The sequence below is a fragment of the Trichomycterus rosablanca genome, chromosome 23, assembly GCF_030014385.1.
Source record: "Trichomycterus rosablanca isolate fTriRos1 chromosome 23, fTriRos1.hap1, whole genome shotgun sequence".
Classification (NCBI taxonomy): domain Eukaryota; kingdom Metazoa; phylum Chordata; class Actinopteri; order Siluriformes; family Trichomycteridae; genus Trichomycterus; species Trichomycterus rosablanca.
Genome location: NC_086010.1, coordinates 15,660,355 through 15,680,997, shown reverse-complemented (window position 1 = coordinate 15,680,997; position 20,643 = coordinate 15,660,355). Strand labels below are relative to the sequence as shown.

Here is a 20,643-nt window from a genome sequence, read left to right as displayed (position 1 = left end):
ACCAGAAGATACGATGAGGAATGCCGCAATGCCCATGGAGGCAATCAATGGCATCCTCTGGTTGAGTCCCGGGCACATAGGAGAGATCTTGGTATGTTGTACTGGGTGGCTACAGTTTAAATCCAGAGGTAAATTCCTTGCATTAGCATTACACATATTCCATAGATAAAGAGCTGTTTTATTAATATTTTATGATTAAATAATTCATAGGAGTCTGTTGGATGCTCAGCACATTCACCTAGCTTTTAGTTATTAAACTGCAAGTCCCTTTCCCTTGAGTTTTGACTAAACATAGAAACTAGAAGCTTTATTTATATAAAGTCTCTTTTATTTTGGAAAGCCTGTCTGGAATCGTCCGCTTTATTTTGGTTACATCTCTGCTCCAGCCAAAACAGTTTTTTTTCAAATGTGCAGCCAGTGCATCATTTAAAAATAATTAGTTAGCAAGTCCGGCTCCAGGGAACCTGTTTGAAATACCCACGATGCCAGCGCTTTCCGATTTTCCTACGTTCAGAGGCCTACGTTCAGAGATCACACCGTTGCCATGGAGACCCTGACAGCGCATCTCCGTGCTGAACCCGAAGTGTTTCACGTCTGGTTAGCTCGCTGCTACGCAACGGAGGACCGGTATGGTGGGTGTAAGGTCATCTAACGATGAAGGATTTTAAATTGAAAGGACGGGGTAATCAGGGTTTATTGTGTTTGTGTCCGTCGCCGTCCTGCAGGCTGTTTTAGGGGGGTTGGGTCTTTTCACAACCGCCAACCACTTTTCTGAGAAGTATGTGTGGGAATTTGTGCCCATTGTGTATGGCTGGGTTCTGATGCTGGTCAGAAAAGCCTCAATTGGTGGTCCGGTTCATTCCAGAGCTGTTTCTTCATGTCTTTATAGAGCTTGCTTTGTGTACAGGGTGCATCCTGGGATAGGAAAGCACCTTCCCTAAACTATTGCTGCAAAGTTGGAATCCTAATTCTTATTTATATAATTGATTTATTATAGGGCGGCATGGTGACTCAGTGGGCAGCAAGAAGGTCCTGGGTTCAATCCCCATGCCTTTCTGTGCAGAGTTTGCATGTTCTCCTCGTGTCTGTGTTGGTTTCCTGCGGGAGCTCCGGTTTCCTCCCACAGTCCAAAAACGTGCAGTCAGGTTAAATGGAGACACTTAATCACCCTATAGGTGAATGGGTGTGTGTAGACAGAGGTGCCTGTACAGAACAGAGGGAATGCTGAGATCAGTGAGTGACTCTCCATGCACAGGACTGGCCTCACACTTGAATCTACCAAAGTATGGGCGAATAAGAATGGGTGTCGCTGGACTGCATATGCATCAGAGGGAGCCTGTGACGGGCGAGTATTCCCCTTCTTGGATGCGATCAGGGTCCCCCAGCAGAGGAAGACTATTAGGCTATGCTAAATTAAGAGAAAGAGGGAAAAAATTAACAGGGGTGTCCCAATACTGTTGTCCATATAGTTAGATCAATAGGTTAGTCTAGTCTAAGTTTTTCTACTTCTCTCTCTCTCTCTCTCTCTCTCTCTCTCTCTCTCTCTCTCTCTCAGATAACTCTGTGCTACGCTACGTGAACGAAGAGAAGTTACCCGAGGAGTACCTGACCGGCCGCAGCGCCAAACGCGACACTGGCAAACGGTCAAAGAAGAAGGCAGAGAAAGGAGGTAGCCCCTCTCACTACACCCTGCTTCCCGCTCTGCAGATGGAAGTGCTACGTCAGGAGTCCATGTCCACGCCCAGCTCAGACTCCACCTCGCTCTACCACGTACGTGCTCTAATTATGGTCCTTACATATTACCATGTTATATACAGCTTTAAGGTCACTTAAAGGCCTTGCTTAGGGGCCCAACCGTGGCAACTTGGCAGTGGTGGAGCTTGAACCAGCAACCTTCTAACTGCTAATCTAGTACCCTCCATCTCTGAGCTACCGCCTGACCCAACTGCCGTTGCGATATGCGATCTCTGGGATTGGTCCGGGCGCCTGTGTGAGAGGGTGGGGGACGTGACATGGAGCTTAGCACATCTCTCCTTACTTAATACACTGACAGGTGTCGGAGGGGCGCATGGTGATGGGACTCTCCTTGATCATATAGGAAGCAGTGGATTCACAAAGGGGAATTGGAAATGACATAAAGGGTGGTGGTGGGGGGTTAGACTTCAACTATACATATAAAATAAGTGATTAGTTACAGTCTTAGTAAAATCGGTCATTTATTTAATCTGTCCCTTAAGCTGTATGAGTAAGAAGTGTGTGTTAATGTGTGTTTGTGTATCTCTATAGGCTGTAGGACAGGAGACAGCAGCCAACCCTGCATGAACATACACCTGAGCACACACACACACACACACACGCAATAAAGGATTAGATAACAATGTGGCATGAACACTAGGTGTGTATCTAAGTGTAGCATTTGGACGCTGAGTTAGCAGATGGTAGCTCAGGTATGGGCACGCCTCCGTCACCGTGTCACGCCGAGTCAGATCTGTGATTGGACGAGTTCCACCAGGGTTTGACGTGCAAGGTTGGCTCAGTTTGTGCTACCATAATGGGATATGGTTACACCACAGGGTTCTGTGGAAGCCCAGCTTCACTCTGTATGTTTCAGTAGGGCTGTGGTCCAGTGATGGTCAAATTAACAAAGGATATGGAAAACAATTCAATTAGCAACATCACCAAGCTATGATTGATGAAAGGATCGGTCTGGCCAGAGGCAGAAAGAGGCATCCAGGCTTTTGAGAAAGTGCATCAGAAAATCTCATGGAGGAAGATGATCACCACTGAGCAAGTGTATGAGATGGCCAGAATGGAATACGAAAGCGAATACAGTCTCTTAATCATGTGTAGCCTGCTTTAATTCAAGTTTTTAATTGTAGAACGTCTCAGTTTTTATTTGCATTCATGTAGCTGTTTGGTTCATTCTGTAAAGGCAGAGCTACATTTTTTGAACGTCAGCACTGAAAAGCAATTCCATTCCCAATTTAGCCCGTCTGCTCTTCAGAGGGAGCTATATGATTCTTTTTTTACCCCTATAATCGAGGGATGTACAGACACAGAAAGATAGAAAAATCTCTCTCAGGTCAAACCATCGGAAAATTTATAAACCCTGTGGTTCTGGATGTCCTGGATAGCCGTCTCTCCTTCGAGGCTGATGTTGCTAACCTGAAACAATCATCCCTCTTCTTGGTCCAAAACGTCAAAAAAGATTCAGCCATTCACTTCTACAAAAGTCTCCTGTCATTCTTGGCAGGTATTCCAGTGTCCAACTCTCAAAATTCAGATTCAAAATGCAGGCAACCCAACTGCTGCCAGCATCAACTCACGATTGGTTCATTGTCTTTACTGGCTTTAATTTAATTCAATAAAAATCAATAATTCTTGCCTAGAAAGCCGATAATGGACCAGTCTTTTCTGTACTTTGATGTCTGTGGTACAAGTGGTTCTTGCGCCCTTGTTGCCCCTGTGTTCACACAGGAAGCGTCATCATTGCCTGTAGGCATTTGGTTGCCATACCAGACTCTTTAAAGAGGTGCAATTATGCTGGAACAGGTAAAAGAAAATACCCCAAATTACCACAGAACACACAAGGGTACTTCTTCATCACTATTCTCATCAGAACCTAGAATGTAGTCCAGTGTTCAAGGTCTCTATTTTTTTTTCCTTTCCAGACATTCCAGGGATCCTCACTGCTCTCCAAAACCAAGAAGAAAAGCAAAGGTTTGTGTATGAATGGATCCAATATTTCTTGTTTTACATTAAGAGGGCTAACAACCCCATAGTGATTGGTATTGCTTTTATTCCAGGTGCCCCCCTGTCCTCCATCAGCAAGAGAAGAATCTCGTGCAAGGACCTGGGACGTGGCGACTGCGAGGGTTGGCTCTGGAAGAAAAAGGACGCCAAAAGCTACTTCTCTCAGAAATGGAAGAAGTACTGGTTCGTCCTGAAGGGTGCCTGCTTGTACTGGTACATGAACGAGGAGGTTGGTGGCTCATTAAGCAGCTCCTAAATCTGTTCCCTTCCCCTCATTAAAAATGAACTTAACAGAGCCTGCAGCTGGTGTCTGTCGGTTCGGTTTGAAATGAACAGCATCAGTGTTGTGGGATCGGGCGTTGAAATGTCGCTTTTATGGTAGTGCTTACTTCAGAAGTTTAGTATGGCAGAACCCATGTAAATTCTGTTAGCTTTTGATGCTAAGTGGATTTTTGTAATAGGAAGACATCTGAGTAACATGTCTCTATTTTTTCCAGTACTGGCTAATTAAGCTTATGCAAAGATTAAGCAATGGGGTCTAATTTTGGGGCAAGCATATGTAAAACCCATAAGAGCCCAGTTAAGTCGCTGGCATACTAGTTGTCCACTTTGTTATCACTTGGCAGTCCAGAGTCCTGGCTAAGTTAGGGCTGCTTTTATTTATTTGTTGTTTAAGGAAAGGGGGGCCAATGACCAGTGGGCCAATGGGCTAACCAATGGTCAATGAGCCAATGGGCAAATGCGCCTATCGGCTTAGCCCAAAATAAGACCATACAGGTCTATGGCAGACTTGTTTGTAAGAAAGTAGACAAAAATATAGAATAATATCATAATTAGGGGGCAAAGTGGCGCAGCTGGTAGAGTGGGTGCCACATAGAAGAATTCCTCTATTTGTCATATATACATATAAACGTGTACAGTACAGTGAGCTTATTTGGAAGCTGGGGTCACAACGAAGGGTCAGCCATTGTACGGCACCCTTGGAGCAGACAGGGTTAAGAGCCTTGCTCAAGGGCCCAACAGTGGCTCAAAAGCAGAGCCTGGATTTGAGCCCAAAGCTCTACCCACCAGGCTACCACTGTCTCCAACACTGTCCCAGAATCCTTGGGTCAATCCTTGCTTTAAGGTAACTAGTCTAGAGGAGTTTTGCATGTTGCCAATCGATGGGATGGCATCATGTTTAAAATACACTCAGGTGGCGCAGCGGTAAAAACACACGCTGGAACCAGAGTCGGGATCTCGAATACATCGTATCGAATCTCAGCTTTGCCTAATGGCTAAGGCTGAGCAGCCACAAGAACAACGATTGGCCTGTCATTCAGATTTGGGCGGGACTAAGCCGGATAGGGACTCTCTCATAACTAATGCAATTATGACCTCTGCTGGCTGATTGATGGCACCTGCACAGAGATGAGATAAGAGTGCCGTCAGGGTGTGTCTCTCCGTACACAATGCTGAGCTGCACTCCACTGGTCAAAGTGCAGGTGAAAAAATGCATACGGCATGCTGCGTTAGCTTCGTTCTCCTCAATCAGAGCAGGGATCGGCATTGGTGGAGAGGAAGCATGATGCAATCGGGCAATCGGACGTGCTAAAAGGGAGAAAGTACAGGCACAAGTGTTGTAGCTTCTTTTTCAGTACTTGAATAACAGAGCTAATAGAAATAGCAATATTGCAGTTATGTTTGCTGCTACGTTACACATATAAACATTGAATAGAAACGTGCTAGCTAGCTAAACAAACTGCTATGTTAATCTACACTTGCTTAACCAATGTTAATTGGTGCAAAGTGTTCTTTGTAAATATATTATGACACTTTGTTAGCACTGGTGGCTAAAACAAGCTCACTTGCCTCGAATCCCTTAGCAAAAGGTACGTTTTAATTGGTCCGGTCTGAGCCCCCATAGATGGGCACACATACAGCCCTGTCAGCCCTAACAAAGCGCTACCAGATCCAACCGTCATCCCTAAACAATGATAGGGAGCTGATGAAATGACTCTTTTCGACACCATCGGCCCTGATTAATTACCTGCTCTGGCTGTTCTCATTAGCCAGGCCCGGGCTCCTGGCGACTCTCCCGATACACAGTCAGCAAATGAGAATTTGAACGAAAGGAAGAGAGAGCGGGATTTCGGCTCTCGAGGGATATCGGGGTGCAGCTTGGCGTTGCCCTGTAATTAAGGATTTTCATCCCGTCCAGAAGCTCTGGGCTCTGTGGCTTTTACAAACATGGTCAGGCTGGTGGAGCAGAGTGGCAATTAATGCTTTTTATTTATTCCTGCATAGTATTGAGTCACAGGGCCTAAAGGATTCGTATTGAGAGAGTCAGGAGGACTGAAAGCTGGAAAGTGTGAAGGTCACCGATCAACACCGATCAACCATAACATTAAAACCACCTCCTTGTTTCTACACACACTGTCCATTTTATCAGCTCCACTTACCATATGGAAGCACTTGACTGTAGTCCATCTATCTCTCTGCATGCTTTGTTAGCCCCCTTTCATGCTGTTCTTCAATGGTCAGCACCCCCACAGGACCACCACAGAGCAGGTATTATTTAGGTGGTAGATCATTCTCAGCACTGCAGTGACACTGACATGGTGGTGGTGAGTGGATAAAACACAGCAGCGCCCTTATGAGCAGCATCTTGTGACCACTGATGAAGGTCTAGATGATGACCAACTCAAACAATAGCAATAGATGAGTGATCGGCTCTGACTTTACATCTACAAGGTGGACCAACTAGGTAGGAGTGTCTAATAGAGTGGACACGATATTTAAAAACTCATACCAGCACAACACACACTAACACACCACCACCATGTCAGTGTCACTGCAGTGCTGAGAATGATCCACCACCCAAATAATACCTACTCTGTGGTCGTCCTGGGAGAGTCCTGACCATTGAAGAACAGGGTGAAAGCAGGCTAAAAGGTATGTAGAAAAGCAGATGGACTACAGTCAGTAATTGTAGAACTACGAAGTGATTCTATATGGTAAGTTGATCTGATAAAATGGACAGTGAGTGTAGAAACAAGGCTGATTGGTGTATATACATTTATTTATATGCAGCTCGTTTCAAAGCTGTCATTGTACGCCGCCCCTTTGCTCAAGGGCCCAACAGTGGCTAAATGGCAGAGCTGGGATTTCAAAGCTCTACCCACTAGGCTACCACTGTCCAAAAAGTAGCTTCACGTATATACTGTAGCTTTGCGTAAGACGTATCCAGAAGTTCTCTTCCCTCATTGGTCATATTTTTTCTCTCAATTTTCCCATTAGGATGAAAAGGCTGAAGGTTTTGTCAGCCTCCCGGAGTTCAAAATCGACCGTGCCAGTGAATGCCGCAAGAAATAGTAAGTGCTATAGCGATTTTTAAAGTGTATGTGTGTGTACGGGGGAATACGGCTAACTGGTAATACAGTGCATATAAAAATGAATAAACTTAAGGTACAACCAATCTGTTACGAAGGGTCCCATGATGGGAGGGCGGAAACATGCAGAGATGTTACATAAAATTTATTCATGACTACAATAGACAAGACACACAAACACTTGAACTATGCTAACTGCTATGCTAAATGCTAATCGCTAATGCTAACTCAAACACACATGACTCTTGGGTGGGTCATAAGCCAAATAAAAAGGAAAAATAATAGCAATTAAAAACCAAATTTTAAAAGGCACAAACACAAAATGAACTTGTACACGATTGCCCCCTTGTGGAGGCTTTACATTATACATACATCTTGTAAACCATAGTCGGACCAGATTGCCTCCATAAGCAAGAAGAACCAAAAGAGAATGATTAAAATAGTCTCCACTGATTGACCCACAGTCCTTAAATACCTTGAGCGCTCAAACTGCAATGAGGATCAGCTGTGGATCATTAGCTCTACGTCCAATGGTCATGAGGGGGCAAAACCATGCCAACCATGTGCTCCTGGAAGCAGGGGTGTGGCACATACACATGAAACTTGAGCTTTCAGACCACATACCAGACATTGCAGTAAAAAAACAAGTAAATAAACAGTACACCACCCAAAATACACCATATCCACTGTGAAGCGTGGTGGTGGCAACATTATGTTTCACTGGGTTCTTAGGTACACCCATATTCTTTAGGAAAACATGCGGCTCTCTGCTAGACAGCTAATAATGGATGGACGGTTCACCTTTTGGCACAACATCAACCCTAAATACACTGCCAAAAAATAAGATGAATGTCCTTAAGTGGACAAGTCAGATCCCTGACTTCTACCCAATAGAAAATATGTGGTAGCTTCCAAACAGAGCGATGGCTGTAATGAAACAAAAGTCGGTTCTGGGGTTGTGATCACTTTTTCAAACCCTGTTATTGCATTTTAATGTATTTTCAGAAGCATTGTTGTTTTGACATTACTTAAATATTTTAAGTACATAAAGCTGGAAGCAGACTTTAATGGGTTTTTATTTCAGGCCGTAAGCCAAAGAAATGACTGTTTTAATGTGTTGTGTGGTATTTTAACATTAAAGTATCAAATATATATGAGGGATTTTTGTACTCATTGGACTTCTGCTGCAGAAATGTTTCTTATTAAAACTGGTAGCAAAGAGCTCAGATTATTGGTGACCCACGTATTCAGCCTACAGCAGTTTATCATCCTGAGATGGATGGATGGATGGATGGATTATAGTCAGGAAAGTAGGTGGATGGATGGATGGATGGATGGATGGATGGATGGATGGATGGATGGATAGATAGATAGATAGATAGTTGGATAGATAGATAGATAGATAGATAGATAGATAGATAGATAGATAGATAGATAGATAGATAGATAGATAGATAGATAGATAGATAGATAGATAGATAGATAGATTATAGACAGGAAAGTAGATGGATGGATGGATGGATGGATGGATAGATAGATAGATAGATTGTAGGTAGTTAGGTAGATGGATGGATAGATAGATTGTAGGTAGTTAGGTAGATGGATGGATGGATAGATAGATAGTTGGATAGATAGATAGATAGATAGATAGATAGATAGATAGATAGATAGATAGATAGATAGATTGTAGGTAGTTAGGTAGATGGATGGATAGATAGATTGTAGGTAGTTAGGTAGATGGATGGATGGATAGATAGATAGTTGGATAGATAGATAGATAGATAGATAGATAGATAGATAGATAGATAGATAGATAGATAGATAGATAGAAAGATAGATAGATAGATAGATAGATAGATAGATTGTAGGTAGTTAGGTAGATGGATGGATAGATAGATTGTAGGTAGTTAGGTAGATGGATGGATGGATAGATAGATAGTTGGATAGATAGATAGATAGATAGATAGATAGATAGAAAGATAGATAGATAGATAGATAGATAGATAGATAGATAGATAGATAGATAGATAGATAGATAGATAGATAGATAGATAGATAGAAAGATAGATAGATAGATAGATAGATAGATTATAGACAGGAAAGTAGATGGATGGATGGATGGATGGATGGATAGATAGATAGATTGTAGGTAGTTAGGTAGATGGATGGATGGATAGATTGTGGATAGATTTATACACTGTAAAGTTGTTCCGTGTACCATTTTTTGTCAGAAACAGGCACCAAAATTTGAACTTCAAAGACAAAGGCTTCAATCTACAGTTAAGATGTAAATTTACCCTAAGTAAAAACATGCTACTATGAACTTTAGTAAAGCTAACAGCTAATTCTAAACAAACATCTATTGCTGTGTTTGTGTCTGACTCTTGTTTGTAAATGTTTGGACACCTGGTCAAGTTTGAAGTAAAAATGCACTTTAAACCTTTACAAGGAACAAACTTATATACAGTATGTTAGCATTTTTTGCTAATTTTAGAGCAATAAAATCTGTTGAAGTCTGAAAATCCTGGAATCTTAACAGAGGTGTCCAAACTTTTAGTTGTTCAGAAGCGAGTTTGCTTTACACTAAATCCTGCTTTTGTTTATTCGTTTGTCTGTTTTAGTGCATTTAAAGCGTGCCACCCCAAAATCAAGAGTTTCTACTTCGCGGCCGACGGAGTGGACGACATGAACAGGTGGCTGAGTCGGCTGAACATGGCAGCGGCCGGCTACGCGGAGAGAGAGAAGATGCGTCAGGAGCAAGGTGAGGAACGATGTATGACTGAACGTCTCGGACGCTGTAGAGGAGTCTGATTGAAGCTGAAGCCAATAATGTTAATATTATTATTTATGGGTCAATATTTAATTGTTCTTACTATTAAGGTTAGGTAAAATGAGGAGCACATTTACTGGTAAATTAGCACACTAGGTAGTACCTCTAAGGTTGCCAGATTTTTCTTACATTTGTCACAAAATAAATTTGGATAAATAAATCTGCTGACGGCTCCAGAAGCGTCCACAATTTATTTGATATTACCACAGATTGTTTCAGATATTCACGATCAGCCAAAACATTAGGACCACCTCTCTCTTCATGGGCTGATGGTAGTTCTGAGTGACTTTGATAAGGGTCAAATGGTTATAGCCAGACGACTGGATTGGAATATCTTTGACAGCGCGAGGAGTACCTATCGACAGTGGTCTGAGGAGGGACAAGCCACATTAGACGTGAAGGCTGTGGCATTTGGTATGGACCAACAGAGGGGTTACTGTGGGTCAAACTGCAGATCACAGGTCACTCAAAGTGCCCATGCTAATTACAATGGGTACCTTTGTGATGCAGCCCTCTTATATTTTATCCGGGCTGAGAAGCTGGACTGACCAGTGCACCTCCCCATATCCAGACTTTTTGTCCATCTCAACCTCCCCTCCCTTCCACCCCCCACCTCAGACCTAAATAGCCAGTCATACCTGTCACCTGACTGAATAATTACTGTTTAATCTATTTAACATGGATCTGAATCTTTCTTTCTCTCTCAGCTGACTACTGGAGTGAAAGTGACCATGAGGACAATGAGACGCCTTCTACACCCAAGCAGGACAGTCCACCACCCCCGTATGACACGTACCCACGACCTCCTTCGGTGAGTCACACCCTCACACCCACCCCAATCCATGTTTATTTGAAAAGGTGTATCCTTTTTATGCTATGTGCCGAAAAGTATGTGGACACTCATAAGCTTGTTGGATGTCCCATTCCAAAATGGACATAAATATGAAGCTGCCCCTTCATTATGGCCACTATTCTTTAGGGCCCACAATGCATCATCTCAAATCTCTTTATCCCTTCCAGCAAATGACCTGCGCAAGTCCTTACCTGGGTCCCAAGCACGGCCGCCTGTCATCCACCGAGACCTCGCATTCCCGCTCGTCTCACGAGGAGTACCGTTCCGACCCCCCGGGAGGGGGCGGCAGCAGCAGCGGCGGCGGCTCCCCGGCCCGGAAGTCGGCCAGCCAGCGCCGTTCGTGGCAGGACCTGATCGAGACGCCGCTCACCAGTTCTGGCCTGCACTACCTACAGACGCTCCCCCTGGAGGACGCCGTTTTTACAGAGCCCGGAACGGGCGTGTCTCCGGAGCGCCGGCGCCAGTCCACGCTACCCGCCAACCGCACACTCTTGCAGGAGCACTACGGTCCCTTCGATCTGCAAGAGGGCGAGCGACTTCGAGACCCTTCGTCTGTGGGAGGGAAACCCCGCAGCTATACATTACCTCGCGACAGTGGGCTACACGGGCTTCTCACGCCTTCCGTTAGCATGGCTGAGCAACAGGAGCCTCCGCACAGGGACGCAGGTGGGTTCTTAATAGATACGAATGCATTCAGAGACGTTTTTGTGCTTTAGAAGGTCTGTTCGGCCATACTCCCTCCCTCAGACACAGCCAATCTTGTCTATGTAGATGCTACTCCAGCCCTAGATCTCAGATTTACTGCTGCGCCTCTCAGGCACCCTTCCACCATGCTACTGTATGTTATGCAGACTTTCTAAATTACCTACAGCTTTTGCTCTACGTGTTCTAACTTCCAGACTGCAGCAGGTTCTTCACAAGTGCTCGCTTGATAGCAGAACTGAAACCTTTTTGTTGTGCGAACAGTGCACATTTATTATTGATGCCAGACTCTGTTAAAAGACGTAAGCCTGCGTACGTGACTGCATTACTAATAGCAGAGCGGGAAAGCCGAGGGTTATTGAGAAGACGTGGTAGTCTAGCAGCGAGGATCTGTTTAAAGTACTCTGCTGCAAATATATTGCCGTACTTTATATTTAAAACTCAGATTTGATGGTCTTAGGTCTCAGATTCTTTAATTTGATGGCCTTAAGTCTTAGATTCTTAAATTCAATGACCTCATGTCTCAGATACTCAGATTTGATGGCCTCATTTCTTAAATGTAATGGCTGCATGTCTCAGATTTTTAGATTTGATGGCCTCAAGTCTCAGATTCTCAGATTTGATGGCCTCAAGTCTCAGATTCTCAAATTTGATGGCATCATGTGTCAGATTCTCCGATTTGATGGCCTCAAGTCTCAGATTCTCACATTTGTTTGCCTTACGTCTCAGATTCTCAGATTTGATGGCCTCAAGTCTCAGATACTCAGATTTGATGGCATAAAGTCTCAGATTCTCAGATTTGATGGCATCAAGTTTCAGATTCTCAGATTTAATAGCCTCAAGTCTCATATTTGATGCTCTTATGTCTCAGATTTGATAACCTGAAGTCTCAGATTCTCAGATTTGAACAGATCTTGCCTAGAGCCCCGAACTCTTCTCTGCACCTCAATGCCCCCCCTGCCATTCCACCCTCTGGTTGCATTGCTATCCTGCAGGCAAAACTGGCATCCTCCAGGCATTACTGATTAGCATCACTGCTATAATCTCATTGGTTCCAATTCTGCTTAATCCCCCCCTTTGTGCTCTAATTTCTGCTCACTTTTGTCAGCACTGAGCCCCTGCAGTGGACTATATATAAACACAGTGCAGGGCTGTAAAGAATGTCCTTTTATTTATCTCTCTCTGTCTTTCTCTCTCTCTCTGTCTCTCTCTCTCTTTCTTACATAGTGCTAGTGATCCTATCTTAAGAGAACAGCAAAGACGACTAGCCATTTACACCTATCATTTAGCAGACACGTTATCCAAGGCGGCTTACAGTTGTGACAGTATACAATCTATCAATTGTGGGTAAAGGGTCTAGCTTAAGGGTCCAACTGTGCTGACCTGGCAGTGATGGGGGTTACTAGTCCAGTACCTAAACCACTAGGCTACAACTGCTATTTATGATGCCCATATTTACTGCATTCAATAAGTGTACAAGTAATTAGCCATTAGTCTAACATTAGCATTTCCCTAGGCTTTGTCTATATATATATATAGATGTAAAGAGGCCTTGTTTCAAACACCACTATAGTCCCTCCTCCCCTCCTCCTATATGTGCACTTGTGACATCATTATGAGGATGTACGTATGTATGTGCAAACTCTTGATGCTTTAGGAAGGGAACCTGTTGGGACTAGTTACCAGTTCCCAATCAAAATAGCCCCAATCTATATACCGCATACCCCATAGCAGCCATATTATAAGGCACGCCTGTACCTTGTTGATTGCGCTTGTAGGTTAGCAGGATATTGTTAGTACCTTTAGCATTATCAACCCAGCATTAACATACTTCAAATTCCCAGCAACTGCTTTCTTTATCATGTTAGCATCTGGCCAGTGGCAGTTTAGGTCCAGTATTTACTGCTGGACAGAGTAGGGACTAACCAGTTATGTCAGTCAGGATGTTCCTGCTTGAATGCCCATCAAGTGTGAGCACTCACCACCCTGAGAGGAAATGCTACCCTCATGTGGTGATATACATAAGTGTTTTATATATGACAGCCTAGAGGTAAACTCTCCAAAATCAATCAATTCCAGTTAACGCCCGTACTCAGTAGCGTTTTCCCATCTCATCCGGAATACATACCTTTTTCATTTCGGTTTACATATTTTTTTTTTTTGTGCATCAGATCAAATCTTTATGTCAGTCTTTGTCACTCTTTTGCCACGCCCGAACCTCCACCGGTTAGCACAAATCAACCAGAAGTATGCAGTCACCCTCCGGGCTTGTCGTGGTGATTGATGAGCCGCATGAAAGCCTCGAGATGACGGATCGCAGCTCCGTCTCGGCGAGTGCGTGGGAATGTGGGCGCGTGGGCGCGCTGTGTTTTTCGGCTAAACGCTAAATGATGAGTGTGTTACTGTCGGGTCAGCTCGCTGAAGCTTTATTATCGACTCTGGTGTTTTTTTTCTCAATGCATTTGTGTGCATGGCAGGGCTGAGATTGAGAGGAGTGGGTGGATCTGGATGATTCGGGGGACAAAGACAAGACAGAAAAGAGAAAAATGACAGAAGCTCAGGGATGATTAATATTTAATGGGTTGGTTTAGGAATCCAGAAATAAATAAAATAAGAGTATTGGTATTGTCAGAGATACAACGGTTATCTCTTTTCTTCCCTAGACAGCAGGCTTTGCAGTTCTAGCAGCAAGGTATTGACTCTAAACCATATCTTCCTTAGCTCTTGTGTCCATAAACCCCACCCAACCAGTCTGGTGGCAGTGCGGAGACTGGCATCCTTCAGCCTAGGTGACCTTTTTACACCTCATACCTAATGTCTAGTCCCAATGCTCCATCATCACCAGCAAGAATGTGTTACAATGTAGAGTGCATTGAACCCTACTGCATATGGGCTGCGTAGTCGCAGGCCAGTCAAGGTGCCCATGTCCTTGCCAACTCTTGTCCATTGTGTAAAGCACCTACAGTTGGCAAGTGAGTGCTGGGACTGGACGCTGGGTGAAAGGTGAGGACGGTTGCCCAGGCTTGCCTATGTTTTAGTATATCGTTTCAAAATATTCATTGCCATAAGCGTTTTTGAGGAATGGTCATAATGTTTTGGCTCATCAGCGTATGTCATTGAATACATGTCCATCTTTAAATGACTATGACTAGTTATGCTAGTTAGGTTTAGGTAAGATGATAAGAGAAGCTTCTAATAACAGCTGCTGCACTTTTGGTTTGATCCTTAGTGCCAAGAGGTAACAAATGATCTAGAACTCTAGGACAGTATATTTTAAAATGCACAAAATATATCAGTGTAAACCATATGAATGCCCACACAAATGCCCAATTGTTTGTTGAGCCACCAGGTGGCAGTTGTGTGTACACAGCTGGGGGTGGAAATGGGAAACTGAATGACGAAAGGATTAAGGTAATAATAGACACATTAGAGACCTGGAGTGGTGGTCAAACACTCTCTAGGATTAAATGATTGGAATAAAAACTTTGTCTAAAATGTATGGGTCAAAAGTTTAGCTCTTTTCACCTTGATCAGCCCTGCTTGATAGCCACAACTATCATTGGCACAACTCTTGTTGGATCTTTGACCACTTTGCTTAGAGTTCAACCAGATTTGTTGGTTTTATGGGACTGACTTGACCTTTCAGGACCATCCACATCAGTGACTTACAATTATGACTATATACAAGTTCTAAAAAAGCTGTTGCATTTCCCCCCTTCTGTCCTCCTGATTGTAGATCCCCGGCCTGAGGAGAATTGCAGACTATCACGACATGCGAACAGTTATCTGCTTCTTTCAGTGACAGTCTCTCGGCGTATGGAGAGCCACACCCTCCACTTATGAAAGTGGAGGCTGCAATTGCAGAAGCAATAAGGAACCCCATTGACCTCTTTTTCCTCAGGCATGGCCAGTGCCTGTTGGTCAACCAGCTTGGTCAATAGCAAGCTATGATTCTAACTTCAGAGCTTAAGGTTTAGGGGTTTGAACCAGCAACCTTATAATTACCAGTCCAGTACATTTACCATCTTCTCTGACTCAAGGTCAGGGGTTAGGGGATAGGGCCGTTTTAAAAGCTGTTGCATTCATCCTCCTGTCCTCCCAATGTTCAATTCCCGATTGTAGATCCCCAGTCTGAGGGTTATCTCTTGGCGTATGGAGAGCCACGCCCCCCCTCTCGTGCAGGCCAATAAGGAACCCCATTGACCTCTTTTCCTCAGCCATGGCCAATGTTTGTTGGTCAAGCTGGGCGATAGCAAGATATGATTCTAACTTCAGAGCTTAATATTTAGCCAGTGCTTGACAGGAGGTACATTGTTGTTGGGTTTGAATGCCTCCTGACCTTGGCAAAGAGGCCACTGTTTCATGTACCTTGTACCCAAGTTGCGAGTTCTTAATTTGCGAGTCTTTATATGGACACACGCCAACCGTGTTACATCAAATACTCTGGTGTAAATGAGTCTTGGCAGCCCAGCACTTGTTGGCGGTTTGTGGTTTGTCCTTTTGTTCTAGACCACCTCCTGCGAGAATGTGTTACAAGGTAGAGTGCATTGAACCCTACTGCGTATGGGGTGCATAGTCGCAGGCCAGTCAAGGTGCCCACGCCCTTGCTAACTCTTGTCCTCTGTCTAAAGTGCCTACAGTTGGCAAGTAAGTGGCAAGTAAGACGCACGCCAACTGTGGTCAGTCATAAACACCAATCAGGAATTAACCTCAATTGCTTCCTATTTAGATTTGGCACACCCACACTCATTTCTGACGGGGGTTCCATAGATGAACATTGGTAGTAGAATTAGGGATTCGTTTTTTAACCTGCCCAGTCGACTGTAACTGCTTGGTCCTTGGTTCTAACACCTTACTATCGAGTTCCAAACTCCCACTAGAAGCAGTGCCAATATCCAATAATGGAAAGCAGATCGCATTCTTCTAACCATAACTGTGTGTGTCTTTTCTGTCTGGGCGCCCCCTTCAGGCGGGGAGCGGGAGCAAGAGCGTCAGCGCCGCGCGGACTCGCTGGGCGACTTGTACCGAGCGCTAGAGCGGGCCGGGTTATCTCCTCTGGGTGAGCCGCTCCTCTCCACCCGTCTGGAGTACAAGCATTCGTTCGTGCGCCGCTGCAGCGACCCGCTACTCAACGACAAAGTGCATCGCCTGCGCATCCTGCAGAGCACGCTCAAGGTACCGGGGACGGCTGCTGCCTGCCGCGTGGGTCCCGCCACGCCGTCTGTGTCTGTCTGTCTTCTTGTCTTTTGGTCCGTCTGTCTGGGTGTCCCTCTGGACATCTGTCTACGGGGCTTGGAAGACAGTTGCACTGGTTGGCGAACGATTGGGAAGTTGGAAAAATTGTCCTTCCTCTGCAGCAGGAAGTCCTATGCGGCTGTCTTGGAGCCTCATTTTGTTCTAGTGTCCGTTAGTATTAACAGCTTTTGCCTGGCTGCTTGAAAGTGTGGTGCTAGGTTGCCACTCTGCCTTTTACGCTGGCGCTAATCCGTCTTGGCTGTCAGTTCTGACCGACTCCTTGCATTGTGGGTGTTGTAGGAGTCCCGGTAATCGAGGACATGAGGTGATATGTTGGGGCAATGAAGCCCACAGTGTCAAAGGACTCTGGTCAAGCCTAGCATGATACATGATACGTGTTTGTCTGTCCGCATCGCTTGTGACCTACATGTGCCCTAACCGCACCCGGTGTGCCGTGACTCTCACTTTCTAATCTCTCCTACCTCAGAGAGTGTGTCTGTAACGCCCACCCTTCGCTGCTCTGTTTTTTTTCTGCGCTCTGCTAGGACAGGGAAGGCGAGATAGCAGCGATCGACAAGCTGCTGACCAATCCTAAGCTCACGTCCTCCGACCTCCAGGAGTGGAAGAAAACCTACCTGGAGCTGTTTCCGTCCGAGGACAAAAAGGAGCGCCAGCCTAGCCCGGTGTCGGAGCCCAGCCCGGCCTCCACTCCCGAACCTACGCCTCGTACCCCGTCCCTTTCACACACGCACTCCTACATCGAGACTCACGTCTGACACACACACGCACTCTGGTCTCTAGCCGGAGCGTGTTAAAGACCGAACGGTATAACATGATACTCGAAGATTGACGGTATTTGTGAATCCTACCAGAAGTCAACGTCTGGTTGGTGTGAAAAGCTTCATCCTGACCGGCTTCCAGTCGCAAACAAAACAGGTTTACCTGCTGACCGCCGACCCCTGGATTCCAGTGTTTTGGTTACAGGTTTGACTGCCAGCCAACCGTTTCCTGAGCTTACACAGGGAGGAAAGGCGGTCGCTTACACACAGCAATAGGACGCCTGAACGGACTAGAAGTTGGGACCCTGGGACAAAAAATGAGAACTTTAAAGGAGCTACTCTTGGTCTGTGATGCTGTCTTTTTTTGTAGGAGCCACAATGTCTACGCTGATATGCGCTTGATGAGCTTTTTTGTGACTAGAAACGTTACTGCTTCTGTTTCTCTTACATAGTTGGTAAATTGCAACCAGGAAAACCTTCATGCCCCCATAGGATGCCCCCCCAGATTAATGGATTTTATTAAATATATTGGTTTACCTAGATGGTCCAGAATTAAGACCCGAATTCCAGTTCTAACAGCAGTTAGTAGTTCAATTACAGTGTATCAAATAGTGTATTATGGACTTGAGGTCAGGGTTGGAGCATATCTGCTAATTGGGCATGCTGGAACAGGAACAGACCTTTCCCAAATATTGCCACAAGGGTGGATTGCCACACAGGTGGAAAGGTAATTTACTTCATAGTATTGACTACATACAATGTTAACAATGGGTGTGGCTGGCACACCTGAACTCACAAATTAATCAGAATGTCCAAATTCTTTTGGCCATGCTGGTCAGAAACACTGGGCGCAAGGCATGAACACCTTGATCCCACCTCTAATCAGACACAGACTGACCTGGCCACCAGACCACCTGGCCATGCACCATAGGTCTGAATTACAGAGGGATATTCTACACCCTGGCAACCAGCCGCTAATGCAGTACAGTAGTGTGACTGCGTGGGAGGCGTTTATGTTTATCTCATCTCGCCGGATCAAATCCAGAGCGGTTCGCTGCGAATACGAATTCGAATCACTCCGAGTCTTCATACACCTGTGCGTAGGCAGCGCCGTTCGAAGCCTGTGATTACACCCGCCCGCTAAAAGAGGAGCGGCAGGGGGGCGTAGGTTTTGATAGACGTGTGTATTTTGCAGATCAGTCTTGAAGGGTGGGTGTTTTTCCTCACATTTTTTTCACGTCGAGATGAAATTATACACGACTGTGAGGAATAAATCGAGCGTAGAGGTAGAGGTACACACCAAATTCTGCCAGTCTGTCATTCATCCCTAAATATATCCGGGTCTCCAGCAGTGGAAGAGTAATTGGCTATGCTAAATTGGGTGAAAAGGGGAGAAAATGCATAAATAAAATAGTAAAGAAAATAATAACAGGATATACAGGGCCAGGTATTAATCTGATGCGCATATTGCACAATCTAGCAAAATTCTAACTATATATTGTTATTCAGTCCATATTTCCAATGTTTTGTAGTTTTATTTATGTAGTCTAGGGAACAATATGAATGTAAAATGCACCATATGAACAAAACTATTTGGACGCCTGATTATTACTAGTTTGCCCCCCCCCCCCCCCCCCCCCCCTCCCCCTCCCCCTTTATTCTTTAGGCAAGTTCAGTTGAAAGTTGATTTACGGGGGCAGACAGTATACCCTCCTCGGGTGTGATCAGGGTCCCCAGAAGCCGGAGAGTTATTGGAGAAAGGGACAAAATGCATAAATAAAATAGTAAACAATTAATAAATATTAACAGGATATACAGGGGCAGGTATTAATCTGATGCGCATATTGCACAATCTAGCAAAAATCAAACTATATATTGTTATACAGTCCATAATTTCGACGTTTTGCAGTTTTATTTATGTCCCCTAGGGAGTAATTAGATGTGCTTATATAAAGAATATGACATCAAATACACCATATAGACAAAAGTATTTGGACACCTGATTATTACTAGTTTGCCCCCTCTTTGCACATTTTTGGGGTATGTTTGTGTGAATTTGTGCCTATTCAGTTGAAAGTGGATTTACGAGGGCAGACAATATACCCCTCTTGGATGTGATCAGGGTCCCCAGCAGCAGAAGAGTATTAGGCTATGCTAAATAGAGAGAAAAAAGGAATAAATAAATAATAACAGGATGTTGAGGGTCAGTTATTAATCTGATGCGCATATTGCACAATCTAAAAAATCATCACCAGCGAAAATCAAACCATATAATGTTATTCAGTCCATAATTTTGATGTTTTGCAGATTTATTTATGTCCCCTAGGGAGTAATTAGATGTGCTTCTTTAAAGAATATGACGCAAAATGCATCATATGGACAAAAGTATTTGGACACCTGATTATTACTAGTTTGCCCCCTCTTTGCAACCTTGGTGGGTGCAACTTTCAGACAGCCTTCATTTTGTGCAATACTGTAACATAGCGTGTTTATACGTGGGCCGTACCCACCTCCTGTCCCCGCGCCACCGCCACACCCGTTGTCTTGGTGACTGAATTTTCCAACCTCTGGCTGTGGCAGTACCGACGCTCTGGATGCTGTGTGAATCGTATCAGCGCTGGCTGTATATATTAATAGAATTGCAGTGCACAATTTTTTTCTACTCTTGGAAACTGCATGGCTCAGATACAGTATAACAGTTTATATTACTTTTGTATTGTATTTATTTTCCGAATCAGTGCTGGCCGGTGGAAAGTCAGTGTTCGGTGTTTATAGTGGCTGTGCGGGAACAACCAAAAGCAATCCAGCTCTCAGAGTCTCAGAGATTTGTGTGATTTTTTGTTTTTTTGAAATATACTGGATGTTCTAAATGAAGATTACTGTAAGATAAGATGATTTATGTACAGTATAATAGTATTATAACGTACATGGACGTTCTAGCAGTTGTGAGAGATTAAAACATATTTATAAACACACTGTAGTAGATCAGTCATACCTTCTATATTGAACTAATGTATTATTTATCTGATCGTGTGACTATATTAGCCAATATTATTATGTAGGTTATGTTAGAATCGGCTTTAAAAAAGCTGCACATTGTTTACCCATGGGTGTGGAATT

The 20,643-nt window shown here is 44.3% G+C and overlaps 1 protein-coding gene across 1 annotated transcript in view; it reads left to right on the top strand.

Annotated features, from left to right (window-relative positions):
- cnksr2a (connector enhancer of kinase suppressor of Ras 2a) overlaps positions 1-18,004 on the top strand; it is a 68,649-nt gene extending 50,645 nt beyond the window's left edge. The window contains exons 12-20 of the mRNA XM_062985385.1: positions 1,556-1,770; positions 3,672-3,720; positions 3,807-3,982; positions 7,033-7,106; positions 9,746-9,885; positions 10,662-10,765; positions 10,975-11,473; positions 16,479-16,684; positions 17,290-18,004. Coding sequence (XP_062841455.1) covers positions 1,556-1,770; positions 3,672-3,720; positions 3,807-3,982; positions 7,033-7,106; positions 9,746-9,885; positions 10,662-10,765; positions 10,975-11,473; positions 16,479-16,684; positions 17,290-17,520 — 1,694 coding nt within the window. The 3' untranslated portion in view covers positions 17,521-18,004. The remainder of the gene's footprint in view (positions 1-1,555; positions 1,771-3,671; positions 3,721-3,806; positions 3,983-7,032; positions 7,107-9,745; positions 9,886-10,661; positions 10,766-10,974; positions 11,474-16,478; positions 16,685-17,289) is intronic.
- The last annotated feature ends 2,639 nt before the right edge of the window (positions 18,005-20,643 follow it).